Source organism: Columba livia, chromosome Z, assembly GCF_036013475.1.
Source record: "Columba livia isolate bColLiv1 breed racing homer chromosome Z, bColLiv1.pat.W.v2, whole genome shotgun sequence".
Taxonomy (NCBI): Eukaryota; Metazoa; Chordata; class Aves; order Columbiformes; family Columbidae; genus Columba; species Columba livia.
The window spans coordinates 44,543,540-44,562,156 of NC_088642.1; the positions used below are offsets into that span (position 1 = coordinate 44,543,540).

Sequence of the window (18,617 nt, forward strand, 5' to 3'; positions counted from 1 at the left end):
TCCTAAAGACCTTTGCAAAGCCTTGCTGTGTATTGCACAGAGCAAACTGTTCTGGTGACAACCACCAGATGTGGCCCAAAGTGATTGTTTTCCACTGTTACTCCCTTAAGGGGCAGTGGTGATAAGGGAATGGTGCTTCCCTGATATGCCCACAGGGTCAGAATATATCTATTTTGGTACAGCAATGAGCAGAAGCATAGTTCTGACACCTGCAGGGGAATTAAAAAACACAAAGGAAGAAGTAAGCCTTTTGATGTAAGGGCTCTTGTTCAAAGGGCATAAGACTTGAAAACAACAAACTGTAAGTCACTCTAGTGACAGGGATACTACTTTCTCACACATTATGATTCCTTGAAGTCTGGAGACACGATTTTTGTATTTCCCAAAAGGAAAAATCACATGTTGCTTAAAAAAAGTGTGTATATATATGTATATTATACATATATATCTATCTTACTCTATCTTTTCATCCCAGAATCCAAGTAAGAGGCTATGGCCTTCACATAAAAGACAGATAGCACATGGCTTCATCAAAAGGAAATAGTGACTTTGGCATCAGTTTGACAGTTTTATTAAAACCATAGGTTTCCATTCTGTACAAAACTGAGGAGCTTCCTTTTTTAAAAAAGTTTTAACCACATAAGAAATAACACAGTATAAGTAGTTCGTTGATAAAAATCTGTTTGAAAGCTATATACAGGATTAATACCACACAACTGTATTAATGTAGAGACTGTCAGCAACTTCAGCAATATATACAAACTACCTTTACACACATAAATACCTTATTTACAGCTAATAAATAACATCTGAAGCTAAATCTTGCATCCTCCTGTACAAGAACCTTCCCTATTTTGTATCCAAGTTCTGTATGTGTTTGTATTTGATCCTGTATTAAGAGCACAACTGTTCAGACACTTTATTTTCGAAGAATTTAACACTTAGAGAAAATTGCAATACAATGTTAATTCTACAGGGAATAAATCATAATATTTATTTTTAGAGGTCTCAAATGTAATGACTCAACACCCAACCCCACCCTCAGTGACTCATCACATCTCTGCTGTAGTTTAGGGGTTAGGAAATCAAATATGAGCAATTTTAGAGTTATTAATATTCCAACATATTGCACTGTTTAAGACTTTTATCCCCAAATATACTAGCAGCCACAGCTAAAAAAAAAGAAAAACTGTGCATATAAACTCATACGTATCAGTTTTGCTTTCAAGATGGGATATTGCAAAAATCACTGCCTCCACAGTTTGCACATGCAGAATAAGTCTACAAAAGACAGCATCAATAGCTCACATTACACTGTGTCTACCTTTGAGCACTTCTACCTGCCCAGTATTTTGTTTGTCTTCTAGAAGGCTAAAAGAGGGCTATTGAACCTTTCAGAGCACTAGAAAAATTACATACTGCTTAAAGGGGAAGTAGAATATGTTCAGTATATCTATTTTTGGCAACTTGCAGCACATCTAATTCAAGTGTTTTTCAGAGCAGTCATTCTTGTTCATCGCACAATCAGGCTCCTTTTAACTGTCACAGCTCCTGCTTCTTGCTGAATTCCACCTCATGTCAGAAAACAAAGCAGCGCCTAGGATCTAGCACTGTATCACAGCCAAGCAACAAAACCAAGGTGGGTCACTCACAGTCACAATCCCGGTACAGGGAACCATAAGCATGCTTGTCACCTGTCAAGTGGATTCACCTGCACTGAAGACTGCATACAGCAGCCACTCAGCTGCATGGCTGACATTCAGCATCAAAGAGCAGAGAAACTGTCACATACAGGATGTAAGCAAGTGGTGGGGAAAAAAAAAAACAAACACACACACACACAACCACCTGGTAATAGTTCATTATTCACAGAGTGTTGGAGAGTAGATGGTTTCATTTTCAAGGAATGAAAGCACAGATGAAAAGTTGAATATCTGCACAGGACTTCGGTACTGCTGTCTTCTCCTACAGCTGCTATTTATTTCAGGTTAAGCTGCATAGAAGTATATAGCTTAACAGATCATGCCTATTGTTAAGAGGCACTGGCATCTACCCCCAGTAAAACACATCCATAACCACAAACTAGAAAATTAATCCCCATATTAAGTCAGGCCCTGACACGTTTTAGTAATACAAAGGTGGGGTTTTTCAGGAGAAACCTACTCATTTGCAAAACACACACTTGAAGACAATGAACTCTAGCCACTGAACTGTCTGAAAATCCAGCCAGCCAAGCCAGAAAAAAAAGCTGTCCAATTTCAGAAGACTCCTGAAAAGAAAGAAAAGCCAGGTATAGGGCTTTGCTTCTTCTCAATAAATACTAGGAAATTGCTATAGAGTATTTGATGTCAAGAAACCTTGTCACAAGGCACAATGATTAAGCAAAGTTACTTATTCCTTCCCAGCACTCAAGCCTTTGGCAAGTTGTTTTGCAGATTTCTTTTTGTTTTTTCAACTATTTGGATAATGTATCTTTATGATTAGTACTTTGTATGCTGAGACTTCCTTACAAGAAGTCTCCTAAGATAGCTAGAAACAGCAGGCAAAAAGCCAGCAGCGGATAAATATTTCTATATATTTGGTTCTGAATATCCAGTCCACTGGGATGAACAGATCCTCCTCCTCCCCAGTGAGGAAAACCTTCGTTCTTGTCACTTAAGCAGATTCATAGGCAGAATTTTCTTTGGAGGTTTTCTTGGCACTGTGGGGAAAAAAGAAAAAAAAAGACAGATGAGGAAGATGCAAGATACCTGTTCCTTTTTGTATTATTTTTGAGACTTAAGATTAAAAAAAACACTATTTAGCAGGAAAAAAAAAAAAATTATGTGCTTGGGCTTTCCTGGCTGCTGCTTGATTTTACACATGTCAAATACAAACACAGACCTCTCAAGGCCTCCCCAGGTCATTGTCCTGGAGTGAGGTTCAGCACACGTGCCTTTTTATGAAGAACTAGATCTCAGTCTGTAAGTGTTCCCATGAGACCTTTCAAGCACAGGAATTGCACTAAAATAAATATGACCACTCCTCCAGCTCAAACTTCAGTGGATGAAGTCCAAATAAAGTTGGCCTCACATATGAAAGTTTATTCTGGGTTAGAAAAATAATTGATCAAGAAACTAAAGTGCACCAAGGGCAACACAGATTCAACCTCTGATCCAAATCAGAGATGCAAATCTCAGGAAGTCACTCACCTGACAGTTGCCCTCAGAAAGCTGTGTGCCAGGGAAGCACAGGCACAGGTACTACTCAGTTCCTGCACCAGCCTCTGAATCTGCTGCTGGTGACTGAGAAGGGAGGGCTCTGGACTGACTCTGTTTGGATGTTTTTCAGTTAAGGGTAAATGTAAGCTATCTTCAGATAGAGGCATGCTTTCCTCCATGCACTAGTGCCTTGTCTGTAAACTCTCTCTAACAATCATTTATACTTGGCCACCACATGAACATGAGGGGCAGTGACTTTTACTTGCTTTTCAGACATGTTATCAACCACACAAGGAGATGGTTAGCAGATAAACAAATCAGGGATTTTTAAGCTGCAAAAGTTACCATAAGAAAACCTCAGGTTAGTCTGGGCTGTGATGCTCCCAAAGCCTTGAGAAGACTACTGCACTGCTCAACTAAATCAGGAAGTTTTATTAGATCCTCCTGCTACCACTCAAGTTTCTCCCAAGCCAAAAAACAGTGAACATTCATACCCTCCTCTCTTCCTGTTGACAGGCTGCTCCAAACATTTCACAAATATTGCTGCCTCTTCTCCTTTACTGAGACGTGAGGTGCCATCTCGAGAACAGAACACCACTCTGTGGAATAAATATTGGACAATCATATGACTGAGCCAGATGTCTCTTTTTAACCATAGAAACAAGACTGGTGCTTGGAAGCAGCCTTTATACTTTGTCATGTAAGGCACTACTACTTTACAAGCCTATGAGAAAATTTTTAAAAGAGAATTCTGTGACAAAAGAAACACTGTGCATGATAAACTGGTAAATGCACTACGCATGGACCTTAAATGTAGCCATAACTTCCACTGGTCCCATGCATAAAATCTCCCCGTAGCTAAGAGAGCAGAAGCTTTGTTCTCAGTCTCCTGGGTCTTTATTTACACCAGTCCTTGTGGGACTCTTTGTGAGGTGAATGATCTTTGAAGAAAGCCTTACTACTGCATATTTTTGCAAATAAAGTAGGTTGCCAGCTCCAGCAAACCAGAGCAATTGCTTTTCTACTTATCAGTACTTTCCCCACCCCTACGTTTGTTCAGCTCTGATAACTGTTCTTCGATCAAGTTCACCTTGTTTATCCAAACAAGCAAAATATTATTCTTGATACCATCCATAGGACATTCATACTCTGGTCTGGGTTCATTTTCTGCTAACGGATCTCATGTCTATTAATGAGTATTTCAAAAGATTCAGATCAAAGCAGCTCTGTTCAGACTTCGCTGTTCTAACACTTATGCATTAGCAGAGTCCTGTAACAGCCATGTGTTTCAATTTTCACCCACCATTCAGGTGTTCAACAGCTAAGAAAAATCCAGTTTAACAAAGCAATGATTTCTGGTGCAAACACTTTTGGAAGGGTGTCTAAAAATCTCTAAGCATGTTATTTGCAAGAAAACCTATGCAAATGTCCACCAGGAGAAAGATGGAGAGGAACTGCAAATACAATCAGAGATGCTGGTTCATGGAGATCCTCTCCTGTATATTGTAACTAACCTAAAGCACATGACAGTGGTATGCAAATGAATTACATAGGAGTAAAACTACAGATTGCAGATCCCAATGGGAGCAAACAACTAAACCTGGGTGACAAAAATGCCAATTTGGTGCCACTGGAGCCCTGATTATTAGTACTGCGCCCATTTGTAACAGCTTTCCATGTTTTGCTCCACCCTGTGACACACCAGAAAAAAAAAAAAATCAGGAAACACTGTCAATTAAAACTAATATGGCTTATAACAATAAAAAAATTACTTCTTCTGAGTTTCTCCAGACTTCACTCTGACTCTCTGGATGTCAAAAGTAAAAGGAGTCCACCAGTCTGACCAGCTGAAGAAGGTATCTTTCTCCCACTGCAGCTTCAGCATAAGCAGGTCACCAATGTCCACTTCTGTGTAAATCAGGAAGGAGAAGGTCTTGTTTGAAGACACTTCAGGCCTGTGGGAGGGAAATAAGGAAAAAACACCTCAATTGGAAAAAAAAAAAAAATAAAAAAAAGGAACTGTTGGACAGATAAAGAAAATTAAGGGGAAACACAACCAGGACTTTATGTACTTCAGAAAAGAAGAAAGCAACCTTGTCCATAGTTCTGATGAATGGAATGAAAAAAAAAAAAGCTTTTGTAGAGGCAGAAGGAAAAGCTTTCTTCAGCAAGGCTGGCAAAATCCCAGGACAGACTGCAAAGCAAGAGGTATCTTCTCCAGTACTGATGGCTCTCAGAGAAGCCAGACAAACACCAGCCAGGAACAGTTTAGGTTTCTTGGAGCAGACAGGCTGTTTCCCAGCCCCATTCCCTGCCAGCCCATGTGCAGGGATAATAGTACAGACTTCTGCTTATTTGCAGAGCTGTGGAAGCATATCCCATGCCTCTGTCAGCTTCTGCCCTGAGGCCTTCAGGCCCATCAAGACACTCAACTTCAGGTTGCAGTCTGCTTTTAAGGAACTTTAATACATAATGCTACTGAAAAGAGGAGAAATCAAGAAAGCTGGCACACCACAAAAATTCTTATTAGGCTGACACACAGATCAGAATTCACATTTCTATATTTCAGACATCTTACCAAGATCAGCTCTTATAGAGCTTAGATCTTTAGCTTCAGCAGTGGATGCATCCCCTTGATCAAAGACAAGGGCAGATTCTGGAACCCTGTAAGAATTCTGTAGCTGGAGCTAGAACAAGTTTTCCAGTTGGAGCTTTAGCAGATTCAGATAGATTCAAAAGTACATTGCAGTTGTTTCTGTAGGTACTCACAGTGTAAAAGCAATGTCCTTACTCTCATCTAGAGTGCCATAGAGAGAGATCAGGAATGGCTGGTTTGTCTTGGTTGTATTAGCCTTTCCAAAGAAATGAATCTTGACCTGGTAATGAAAGACTGGAAGAACACAAAAGAAAAGGCCATTTGGAAAAAAAACAATCTCCAAAGAAACTGCTGGTGACAAAACCACCCAAAACCCCTCATGCATTATCCTACGCTAGAATATGCCAACATCAATAACCTGAGATTTAGATCCCTGCAGTTATCCAGAGAACTATTTTTGTGAGAAGGTAAAGATCAGGATGCACAGGAATCATGATTAAAAAACACCTTTGCAGTTCTTTCAGCTATACTCTGCATTTAAGTTGACTGCCACTCTAATAACCCCACCGTCTGCAGTATGACATTCAAGCCCTTTATAAATGTGTAAGAATTGCCATCGTTGACTTGAAACAAGTGAGCTGTGCTCTCCTCATACAGGAGCCTTGGTTAAAAAAAAAAAATTCAACCCACTGACACTGCAGATTAAGCACCAAATGCCAACAAAACACTAGTCTTGCAGCTGTTGTAACACTACAGGAATGTGCCAGTTGCTGGGCCCCCACAGAACACACACAATGAGCATTCCAGGTGGTACAGTCAAAACTAAGGAGAAAAAAAAAAAAAAAAGAGTAAAATCCGAATCAGAAGCTACTTCCCTAGCTGAAAGCCTTCCAGTTCTTTCTGGCAGATGCACCACTGTGGCAATGGGAATCAGGAAGTGCTGTGATATTTTAATGAGGACCTGTGCTCCTCTGACAAAGGTACTACAAAAGGCACAAGTCTGATGGTTGTACATCTTCAAAGATGTTGCTCATCATGCTGGGCTCTGCTGATTATTTTCCCAGCAATAGGAAAAATTCATTTGGATGAAGAGTACTGAAAAATTTGAAAGACTCAGTTGTTCCAAGTGACTGGGATGCAGAGTAGGTCTTCTTAATTTTGCTACTTAGGAACTTGTTACAAACATCTTTGCATTCTACCCCCACTTCCACACCTTGAGTAAGATACTTTTTTTTTTTTCTGAGACTGCACCTTAGCTTGTGCTTAATGGCAAACTGCAGGCAAGTTTCACCACTGCTCACCACAGGCACTAAAGCTGCGATATTGTCATCTGCAGCATGCACCCACCCTCACACACAGCTGAACAGAGGTACCAGCCTTGCTTGCCAGAAAGCAAGCATGACTGACCTTTGTATGGCATCTGAGCACGAGTCTTCAAATACATTTTGGTGTTTCTCTTCGTCCTCACTCTGTTGACCTTGTAACCCAAATTGTTGCAGCGGTTCTTCCGGCAGCTCAGGCAAAGACCCTTCTCAAAGGCCTCCTTTGTGTTGCAGCGGTAGGCCATGCTGGGCTTTTCTTCATAAAGGAGTGAGTCAATGAAGAGGTGGATGGATCTTTCATGGGAGCATTTCACCAGCTGATCCACATCTTGAAAACAAAAATGTGTAATATGTATACACACATGCATATAATGATATAAACTCTTAAGCAATGCTTTCAACAGCCATGACCCACTACGTCAGAGCTGGGCTTTTAAGGCTGACTTTTAAAAGCACTTAAAACAACAAGCTCCTGTGCCTCTCAAAGAGATCTTTGCTTGCAAAAAAACCTGCAGGCTATTGAAAATATCCCTTTGGATGTTAACAGATGTTTTTTTCAGATCAGCCTCACCTGCAAAGCCTTTTTCAGCAATCAGACGGAGTGCTTCTCCCAAGTTGCAACCTGGCTGGAAACCTCCACCATTAGGATAAATATCAATGTGTCCAACAGGCTTCTGGATCCCAATGCTGCGATCTGGAGTACCTCGAGTGTAAGTGTGTAGTACATCCACAAAGTCAGCATCATCCGGGGAGAGGCGGGTGACAGCATCGGCATACTCAAAGGAAGGACCAGCTGGATCCAGCCCTTTATGGGGCAAACAAAAAAAATGAGATTCTCTGCCAAATACACCAACAGTGATAAATGTCATGTTTAGCTACCACATTGGGCTAGAGTATTATATATTACAGTGTTATCACTTAAGTAGCATTCCTGTATACAGGAGAGTCAAATACACTACCTTGACATGCTGTCACTCTTTAAAAAAAGATGTTTGTAAACATATGTAAAGAAGCCTGAATAACTTCCTCACAGCTGTTGCATTTCCAGTGAATGGAAGAAAGAAGCCAGCAAATATTTTCTCAATGTTTTCCTGTCATCTACTGTAAAATTTCTATCTGAAGCATCTGAAGTGTGGAAAATGTCTTGCTGCTAACTCCCTGCTAGGGGAACTAGTGGGAAATATAAACAAGAGCTTCACTGTCTACATGCCTAAGAGGAAGGGGATTATTATGGTAAACTGTGAAGCTGCAGCAACACTGACATAAAAAACACCCTATTCTGCCAGTGAAGAGATACCATCTCTTGATTAGACAGCTACTCAAGAGACAGCTGGAGGCAGAGGTGAATGGACTTATCTTTTCTGTAGCCCTCATCAGGGACAGGCACCTGGGCTGCCTACCACTTATTAGCCTCACCTGGTCTGAGCTGCCTCACTCTCTCCTGTGAGGACTTTGGGGACCACATCCCATCACTCACTATGTTCAAAGGTGATGCTGCTTTCCTGGGGAAACATTCATCCTGGGCACTGAGAGCAACTGTGGGGTCATAACAAAGGGCTACTGGTATTTGTGTGATTTGGCAACCTCAGTGAAAGTACCAAAGCTGCAGCTGGAAGAGAGGAAGGGTAGAGGGACTAGTGATTTTAATCTGCCACCTCTTAGGAGTCAGTCTTTCACAATGCAACTGCTGCCTAGTCGACCCATGTACCTTTAGACCCAGGATCACAGCCAGGCTCACATAAAGGAGCAAAGGGTGCCAGAAGGACACGAGCTAGACTCCCATCTGAATGCCAGTCCCAAGCTCTCTCAGCAATGAAGATACCATAGATAAGTGATTTTCTCAGCCTCTGCTGATGCTGGCATTTCCTTTGTCACTGAGATCAGTACTAGGGGATCAGCTTTCCAGGTACCGGGCTGTAAACTAAGTCCAGAATGGCTGTGCACTCTGCCTTGTCTAGCACAATTCTCAGCCTCCAAAAATCACCCTAAGCAGACACCTAAGCATGCACAGGAACAAAGTAAGCATATGTATACTTCCCAAAATACTTCCAGTATGGTTTTCGGCCTAGAATATTACTTAAGCCTGTCATGATTAAGTTTTTCTAGTAACCCACAGTGCATCTCTTCTGATTATCTGTCCAGTCTCCCTCTGAGACCGTGTAAGCTACTTGTATTCATCGCATGCCATGGAAAAGAGCTTTGTAGGTACAACCCTCACTGTAGGGGGATCTACTTCCTGTTCTTTTTTAATGGCTCCCACCCATCGCAAGGTATGACCACCTAGATGAAGACAATCAGCTGAAGTTCTCATGCTACAAGAGATACTGTGACCTTCTCCAAGCTGTGGATTTGGCCAGTCTCTATCACACCACCCAACCAGTCTCTTCTCATGGCTGATGAATCCCTGCCTACTCACTCTTTTTGTGCAGAAGCAGATCAAGTCTTCTCACCCATCACCTTTGTTGTTTTCTGAACCTTTTCCAGTTCTACTACAAAAATATCAGTCCTGCTGATTCAATAAAGCATGAATACATAACCTCAGTACAGCCAAGAAGCAACAATTATTCTGATGATTTTCCAGAGGAATATTTCAGCATGGAAGAGACATGACTACATTCTACATTCTGCAACCACAGGTCTTCTTACCAGTAATTCTGTTCACCTTCTTCTTAGTCAGACTCCCAGCAATCCCAGCAGCATGAGCACCAAGACTGTACCCCAGCAAGTGAACATTGTTGAGAGGATAATTGAATTGCTCCTGCAGAAGAAAATAGTTTAACGAATGAAGTCAAATGGGAAAACATCAGAAAGCATAAGGGAAAATGTATTCTAAACACTGGAATTTCTCTTTGAGCCATGAATAACAGAATGAGCACTAAATACAACTAACATAACACAATTTTCAGCTACCCCCTTCCCACCAGTTTCTGGATCTCTTAAGTATTTCCCAAAGGCAAGCCAGACTTCCATTTTCCAAGGGCTGGCTGCTATGTAACAACCTGTCTTTCATAGCTACTTCTCACAAAGCCTTCAGAAATACTTCTTCTTTGAGAAAAAACTTCTTCTCAGTGAGGGTGACAGAGCACTGGAACAGGCTGCCCAGGGAGGTTGTGGAGTCTCCTTCTCTGGAGACATTCAAAACCCACCTGGACATGTTCCTGTGCAACCTCACCTAGGCGTTCCTGCTCCAGCAGGGGGATTGGACTAGATGATCTTTTGAGGTCCCTTCCAATCCCAAACATACTGTGTGATACTGTGATACTGTAGACTTACAGGGTTCCACAGACCACAAGGTAAGGCTTCCAGACCACACTATAGAAGTCCTCCTTATGTTAGCGACAATTATTAAATTAAAGCTGGGACTTTACCAGTCCAGGAAAAGTACTGTCTGGAAAAGCTTAACCTACTCCACACTCCACAGGAGATAGTTAATACAAGAGCATTATTGCTGTTTTGTCTCCTAGGACATTACGTACAATGTGAGACATGTAACTAAATGCCTTACCTCCATCCAGTCAATAAACGTAGCAACATCCTTTCCCACCAGCTTAGTGTATGCAGCAGATACTGGGTAGTGCTGCTGAGCTCGAACTAGCCAGTCCACCACAATGACATTTGAATCAGGTTCCCTCTTGTACAAAGCATCCACCAGCTTTGGGACCCAACTTTCATACATTCCTGTCACCTGTTGGGTTTTTTTATTAAAAAAAGACATATCTTAGGATTATCTGTGGTGTATAGACACCTCAGCTGTTTTATCTAGCACAATTTATCATTAATGTGGTTGAAAGGGATATTCCTCCCCTTTATCTTACCGTCCACCCATGGATCACCACAAAGGTTTTACTGGTATGATTGAAGTTGCACTGTGCCAGGCTGTCAACCTGCCCAGGAATCAGGTAGCAGACATCCTCATCTGGTTCTGCAGGCGTCCGTAAGGAAAACTTGCTCTCAATTCCCTCGAAACTGGTCTCAGTTTCTGCTATGCAAGAGCACAGAAAAACATACAGCAGTGTTTTAGAAGTAGAGAACTGCACAGGACAGTCATAGAGAGTACATGCAGGAAAGCAGCAAGTTCCTACCATACTATTAAATATTTTGGTGGTGCATCTTCCACATCAGTAATCACTCTTTCCACATCAATAACCACTACCTAAACAAGGCTCTTTATAGCACCAAGTAATTGCAGTGTATGAAGAGCTGCAAAGTCACAACTGTTTTTGCAAAATGCTAATTTAAACTTTTTATTAATGGAGGAAAACAGCAGGTGAGAAGATCAGAAGATCAGAAAGGCAGTATTTTTTCTGACAAGCAACACTTTAGGAAAAAAAAAAAAAAAAAACACACAACATCTTCCTCTGCCTGAAACTATTTTGAGTTGGCGAGGCAGGGTAGGAGGAGGTGAAGATCATGTACTGGTGGTGACAAAGTATGTGATGGCTTGTAAAGATCACTTCTTAGAGAACTCCCTCTAGCTTCAAAATGTAATTTTTGCTTATGTTCCTGCCAAAGCAGAGAAGTTACTCTAGCCTTCATACTCACTGCTTCCTCTGTCTGGGAAGAAACTTAAATGCCTCCTCTTTTTACATCTGATTCAACACTTAAGTACCTCTATATCCAGCAGACCCTGTAATTAATTGTGGACTTAAACCAGGACCTACTTTGTCACCTTGCATTTAGCAAATATTGATTTCCTGTTTTCCAAGTGCAGCTGAACTCAGACCAACTCCGTCCTGCTCAGTATTGTGAGTATTGTGTTGCCTGGCATCACAACCACCAATCTTTCAAAAACTCCTAAACACACACTAATTAATGGCTCCAGGCCACCATAGGGAGTGCAACGGGACACAAGCAAGGACCTCATGCCAGACACACAAAGCCCAATTTCCACTCTCCTTTTTCCCCATTGCAGAAAAGGTTTTCTATGATAACTGTATTTCTCCATAAAGTTGTGCTTCATCACTCAGAGGTAATGAATAACAAACTACTCTTTCTAAAACTCAGGTTTTCTGGTGGTCTCTTTCAAGCTACCAAACTCAGCAGGGCACTGACCTACACCCAGCCTCACTCAACCCTCAGGTAGCTGTAAAAAGCCTGGGAGGTTCCTGCTGTGCTTGGAGAGCCAGAGAAATCAGGTCTAACCTCTCACATACTGTGTAAAACCAGCACACAGGCTGGCAACAAATGAGCATGGACAAGCCTTGGAGAGACTGCCATCATCCACAATAAGTGGCTTAACACTGCCTGAATTCACCAAAACTTCTCATCCGTTAAAAGCAAAGCACATGTAAGGAAGCAAGAAGAACCTTTCATTGAACAGAGGCAGCACTCTGCTTTAGGTTTTGACCCTGACTGTGCTAGGCTGGCTAGCTAATCCAGGACAACCACACTGAGGACCCTCTTCTTGCCACCCTGCCGCTAAAGAAGGGATAAAGTTTGAGAAACACACCTCTCCCAACCAGTAGAACTAGTCACCAAAAGCAAAATTTACCAAACTAATCAAATCCCAGTCTTTTTCAAAAGTTGCCCCTTATATTTTTGCACATTCAAAACTCCATTTTCTAACTGAAAGAGTACAAAACCTCTTTCTGAAACAAATCTTTAGACTTACACAATCTACTTTTTAGCCAGAGAAGTCCCAAAGGCTGATTGGCTAAATATGAAACTACAACTTTTCACTCAGCAGCGAATCAGTAAAACCTTGAAATGACCAAGAACAGCTTTCAATTGTAAAGCATACAATGCAAGGACTTTCCATTATGTATACTCCTGCCCAGCACAGGAAGGCTAACAAGAGTAGTCCACCTGCTCACTAGTTAATAGTGCTTCCTTTCATACTTAGATATCATTTCCCTTCTGAATTAAACCTGGTAATCACTCAAAATCTAAATTAAATTTATATCCTGTCTTATAGTGAGTTTTCAATTACAATCATATGCTAGAACTCACATATTAGTTCAGACCACATATCTTCTGGAAATAAGCTAAAATTGTAAATTTGGTTTATTACAAGTGCACCATACTTAAAGGTGCACTTAGAAAAGTGAAACAAACTTAGAAAGACTGCAGTTTGGTGTCCCCTACCACTGAAGGTGTACAGAGTGCTTCCCAAACATTTACTGTTTCAGCCTAAAAATCTTTGGGTGGGATTTAAAGACATAGGAGCTCTGAGATGGAGTCATGAAGAAGAAAGCAGCAGCTGCAAAGCAACAACTCACAGAATCACAGAATGTTAGGGATTGGAAGGGGCCTTGAAAGATCATCTAGTCCAATCCCCCTGCCAGAGCAGGAACACCTAGATGAGGTTACACAGGAAGGTGTCCAGGCGGGTCTTGAATTTCTCCAGAGCAGGAGACTCCACAACCCCCTGGGCAGCCTTTTCCAGAGCTCTGTCACCCTCACTGAGAAGAAGTTTCTTCTCAAATTTAAGTGGAACCTCTTGTGTTCCAGTTTGAACTCATTACCCCTTGTCCTATCATTGGTTGTCACCCAGAGCCTGGCTCCATCCTCATGACATTCACCCTTTATATATTCGTAAACTCATGACCTAGAGAAATGGCAGAAGGCCACTCAGCTCATTTAGCTATGTTTTACAATGAATTGGAAAGCCAGAATAAATTCTTGTTTGCATGTTTTGTGCTCACAAGTGTCATTTTGTCTAATGTCCACAAATGCTCAGTTGCCAGCAGCAAGATACCCTCTGGACGAGGGAAGTGTGTGTGGTGGGATTTGTTACAGAATTATTAATGATGTGCTCATTGAGAAGGTATCCTCAAAATTCACCCAAGTATGGCTTTACAGGTTCTGTATGGCTCAGAGCATAACTTGTCTGCACTCCATGTTGTGCTGCACACCTTACCCCCCACTTTCTGCAGATTAAATTACAGAAATGCCACAGAGATACATCATAGTATGTACACACTCACTACACATACTTAGAACTACATGTACCATTCTAAAAAGCTATAGCAGAGAAGCTACAAAGCATACAACTTCAGAAAACTAGCATTTCCCACTTGTACCTCATAAAGTATCTCGATCTATTTAAAAGCTATTCAGAACTAAACTTCGTCATACATAGACTTTTGTCAGACATTTGCCTTATAGATTTAAAATGAAAAGACTTGAATCATGTCCTAACTGAGCTAGTTCAAGTTAAGTCTCACTCTTACAGCATTACACAAATCCAAAGAAATGCAGAGGCAGTCCATGTATACACCCACCCCTGGTTAGTTAATGATGTGCTCTAACCCAAATTCATTAAACCTAGGAAAACACAGAAATAAGAAGCGTTCAGCATGTTTCTGAAAGGTGGATATAAATTCACCTGAATTTGCATCAGGTATCACATAATGGAGATACAGAAGTTAATAAAAAGAAATTTCTGTGCACCCATATTGAGACACCACAGTAGTTCTTCATGACAAGAATGAAAGTTCCTTTCCAAAACAGGTCTTGAGGAAAAACAGATCTGGAGGTAAAAATAAGTAGACAAAAACAAATCCATGCTTTTGCTAAAAATCATGTTTTCCCAAGTTTAGTTCAATGGAGGTGTAAAGGCATGTGTTTCATATTGCAAAAGCTTCCAGGCACACAGTTGCAAATACAAGTCCCTGTTATTGTATAAAAGTTTCTGGCCAGCGCTGTGGGCTAACAGTTAACAAGGTGACTTACAAAGGGACTATTTAGGGAACTAAAAAGGGAGTGGAATTAAGAGTTAGACCACCAATTTCAGACCCCAGTTGGCTTTTCTAACAGCCCATAGTCTGCATTGCCAAACTCAATCATTTTATCATGCTCTGCAAACTTTCAGATGCTTTTCTTACACCTCCATTTACATTATCTCTGTTTTCAGAGATTTTAAAAAGGTTGTCCTGTACATCAAGGTATAGAGAATATTGTAGAACTCAGAAGAAAGTGGGGGGAAAAAAAAGGCTCAGAAACTGGGAAAAGTCAGCAGTTCCATTTTCATGTTTACACCTCAGGATGCTTTGGACTTGCAATTTTTAAAATTCCATTCAGTTAGGGACTCCTATCAATTTTGAAAGCATCCTACTGATTTTAAGCATTCTGACACTGTACCTATACAAGTTTACACACTAATCAAGTGAAATCAGCTTCAAGTTTCCTTTACGGGAAGGCCAAGGTGACCCGGCAACTGATTTTGATGAAGAAAACTTTATCACTGGTCAGCTTGGTAAAGAATGTGAGTTTTGAGGAAGTAACAGCATCTGGAATACTAATCAAAAGTTAAATTGCCTGCATCAGACACAGGATGCCAAATATTATAACAATGCATTTCCAGAACCAGTGCACCTGAAGTATGGCTGTAAAAAGGGAATCTTTGATAACAATTTCCTAGCACCATGCACACAGAAATGGAAATACTATTAGCTAGGTGCAACGATCATTAGAAATTACACTGCTAGACTGTGTAAACTCAAGCCTACACAGACACACAGGCACAGCAGTAAACATAAGCACATAACAGACGTTTACACAAAAAGATGGAGCTAACTGGAATAACTCTTCCCTCAGCTGATAGCAACATTAGGATCATTCATCCATCAGTCACCGAATTACTAAATGAGTTCTGAAGCAAACTCATGGTCAGCTATAATAAACAGGCTGTATCACAGAAATTGTTATCATTTAATTTGATCTACACTATAAACTAAAAGCAGACTACTGTGCGTTGCAATCCCATGAAACCTACCACACAAGTCAGTGTATCGTTGAACTTTGCTGTAAAGAAATTATGACTTAAAGTTTTATTTATGTCTTCTCTTTCCTGAAAGTAAGTTCTCCTTAATGTTCCAGGCAGAGTCAATGGAAAGAGCAACACCTCTGAACAGCAGCTAAGCCAAAGTTCAGACACTGAGCTGGAACGTTCCAGCTCAAGCCCTGCAGTTGGCAAAACAAGGGCAAACCACAGTTCTGACACTGTGCATGTGGGTGCTCAGCCCTCTCCACAGCACTCCCTGTTCAAATAGATTCTTACTCAGCTGCAGCTGGGGGCTTGTAACTCAATCCAGCACAGCTCTTGCAATCCATCAGTCCCTCTGGGATATCTGGAATTAACCCAACACAATAAAATGCAATCACTATCAGACTTTGCAGTATGTAATATGGAGGAAAGGATGCAGGAGAAACCCATACCTTGCAAGTAGTTCCGGCACAGGGGAGATTCCAGCAAGCTTTCAGTTAGGAGTATTAGTGCTCATGTTATTCTACAGCGCACTTTTGATGCCTGACAGCTTCAACTCTGTGCCTTCTCAGAAACACATGCCATGGAAGGGCCATGCCACAGCTGCCCTGGCAGGGCTGTTGCAAATACAGCCATAACAAAACCCAGCAACTCACATCATACAACAGCATACATCTGCTGTAAATCCTGACTCCGGATTCACACTGGTAAAAGTAGAGAACAGAATGTGTTTCTAGTAATATTTTTATCTTTTCTTGGAACAGCAATATTATCTTCACCTAGAATATTTTTTCTATGTTGTTTATTAAATACTCTGGATTCCTGAAGGGCTGGATCACGTATTTTCCATGGTTTCAAAACATTTTTGCTGTGGTGTGCAAGAAATAGTGCACGACTGAAGGCTTGGATCACTTTAGGATGATCACACAACCTGTTTTCATAGAACCTGTTCCTAAGGAGAAATAGTTTAATCATTAGTAAGTCTGCTGCAAATCAGTTCCTACAGGGATGAAATCTTGCTCTGGGAGGATAGTTATTTTACTGTACAGAACTTGGATACGGTGATGAAAACTGCTTTTGATTGCCTCTGATGGCACAAAATTGGGTTTAAAGTGCAAATACATTCCTTTAGCTGTGCCCTAGCACCCCATCCTCTTACTTTTGAATACTTCCCTTCGGCTTTCTTGTACACAAAAGAAATAACAAAGACATCTGCGGTGAAAGAGCAGCAGTTACCATATTCCGTTTTATTATCACACAGTACCTCTAAGAGCTACAGCCACATTTTCTTCTATGGCTGTGGACTTTAAAGTATACACATTATGTGGGTGAGATCAGTGTAAGTAAGTTAAGACTGTGACAGGGCACTGAAAACTAAGTTTGAGGAGCAGTTACCTCCTAAACTTGTCTCTTTGTATTAAAGCTGCAATCATGTCATGATTGCCCGAGAGAGCATCAGTGAGCATCTAGTAGTAAGCAAAGCACAATCATATGTATATACAGGTATTGTGAGAGTACACCCCTCTGATTACTTTTTCACTAATGGATTCTGCTGCATTAGAGGTGTTAACTACAAAACAAACACATTATCGTTACACTGATGAAACTCGGTCTTGCCTTAGAAAACTTAGACCAAGAACCATAGGAAGTTGAGATACAGGGCGAGTCCCATGCCCAGCAGAAGGTCCTAGCCCTGCTGGGAGCCGAGGGTGTTACTGCTGTGCCAGTTCACTTCCCAGCAAGGGACCTCTTGGAAACTACCTTGCTCCTGAGGAAAAAAACACAACCCAAACCTTCACAGCCCATGTCACCAGCGGGGCATGTTGTGCCCGGGCAGGGGACCGGCTCCGGGTCTGTCCTAAAGAGGATGCAGCTCCCAAAGCGTCGCTCTCCAGCGCCTTCCGAGGTCACCCCCGCCTCTCAGGCCCCGCAGCATCCCCTGCACCCCGGGAGAGCCTTACAAAGCGAAGCTGCCAACTCCTCTTTCCCGCAATGTCGGCGACATCTACCCTGCACCCTCCTCCCCGCAATGTACCAGGCATGCCCAACAGCTTCCCTGCACCCCCTGCCCCGTGCGTGCTGGGGCTACTCGCCCCTTCCCCGGGCCGGGGACTTACCGCCGCCACCGAGAACAGCTACCCAGCGCAGACAGAGGCAGAGGGCGACTAGGAACGCTTTCCTCCACATCTCTCCTCCTCTCTCCCCGCGCTTTGCCGCGACAGAAAGGTTTCGATGCAAAAACGAAACAAAAACTAAATAAGTTTGGGGTTAAAAAAAAAATACAACTGCAGAACAAAAATAATGCAATTAATCACTCTGTTAAGCGGCCGCGCAGCGCCCCAAAACAGACGACTAAACCTTCCACCAGCGCTCCCTCCCCGAGCTCTTATGTGCCCGCCACTATGCAGATATGCAAATGACCCTCACATCCATTGGGCGCGCTCCGCGGGGTTGGGCTGGCGCCGCCTGAGGGCGGGCAGGGGGGCCGTGCCGTGCCGTGCCGTGCCGTGCCGTGCCGTGCCGTGCCGTGCCGTGCCCTTCGCTTCTCTGCCGTTCCCCTCCCCTCAGTTTGGGTAGAGCGGCCCTGGGCAGCTCCGGAATGGTGGGGCCCCCAGCAAAGCACGGCTCGGGCACAGCACGGCTCCGGCGCGGCCCCGGGACGTCACGGCCCCGGGTTCAGCAGCGCGTGGTACGGTTGGTCGTGGCGCGTCTGGAGCGGCACGGTTGGGCTCGGCACATCCGTGACCCGGGAGCTCAGGCAGCGTGCCTCAGTGCCCATAGACCCTTTGGCC

General features: G+C 42.4%; 1 protein-coding gene across 2 annotated transcripts; it reads right to left on the reverse strand.

Moving 5' to 3' along the window:
• Positions 1-555: 555 nt before the first annotated feature.
• LPL (lipoprotein lipase) lies at positions 556-18,226 on the reverse strand. Of its 2 annotated transcripts, none has more exons than XM_005499093.3 (10): positions 17,943-18,226; positions 10,934-11,100; positions 10,624-10,803; positions 9,765-9,876; positions 7,690-7,923; positions 7,204-7,446; positions 5,970-6,090; positions 4,973-5,155; positions 3,695-3,799; positions 556-2,701 (listed from the first exon to the last, which is right to left on the reverse strand). In XM_005499093.3, the coding sequence occupies exons 1-10, from the start codon at positions 18,010-18,012 to the stop codon at positions 2,656-2,658; spliced, it is 1,461 nt and encodes a 486-aa protein (XP_005499150.1). In that variant the 5' UTR covers positions 18,013-18,226; the 3' UTR covers positions 556-2,655. The 2 variants fall into 2 exon arrangements, with proteins under 2 accessions (XP_005499150.1, XP_005499151.1); XM_005499094.3 differs by having other exon boundaries at positions 10,934-11,097; positions 17,943-18,210.
• Positions 18,227-18,617: the final 391 nt, after the last annotated feature.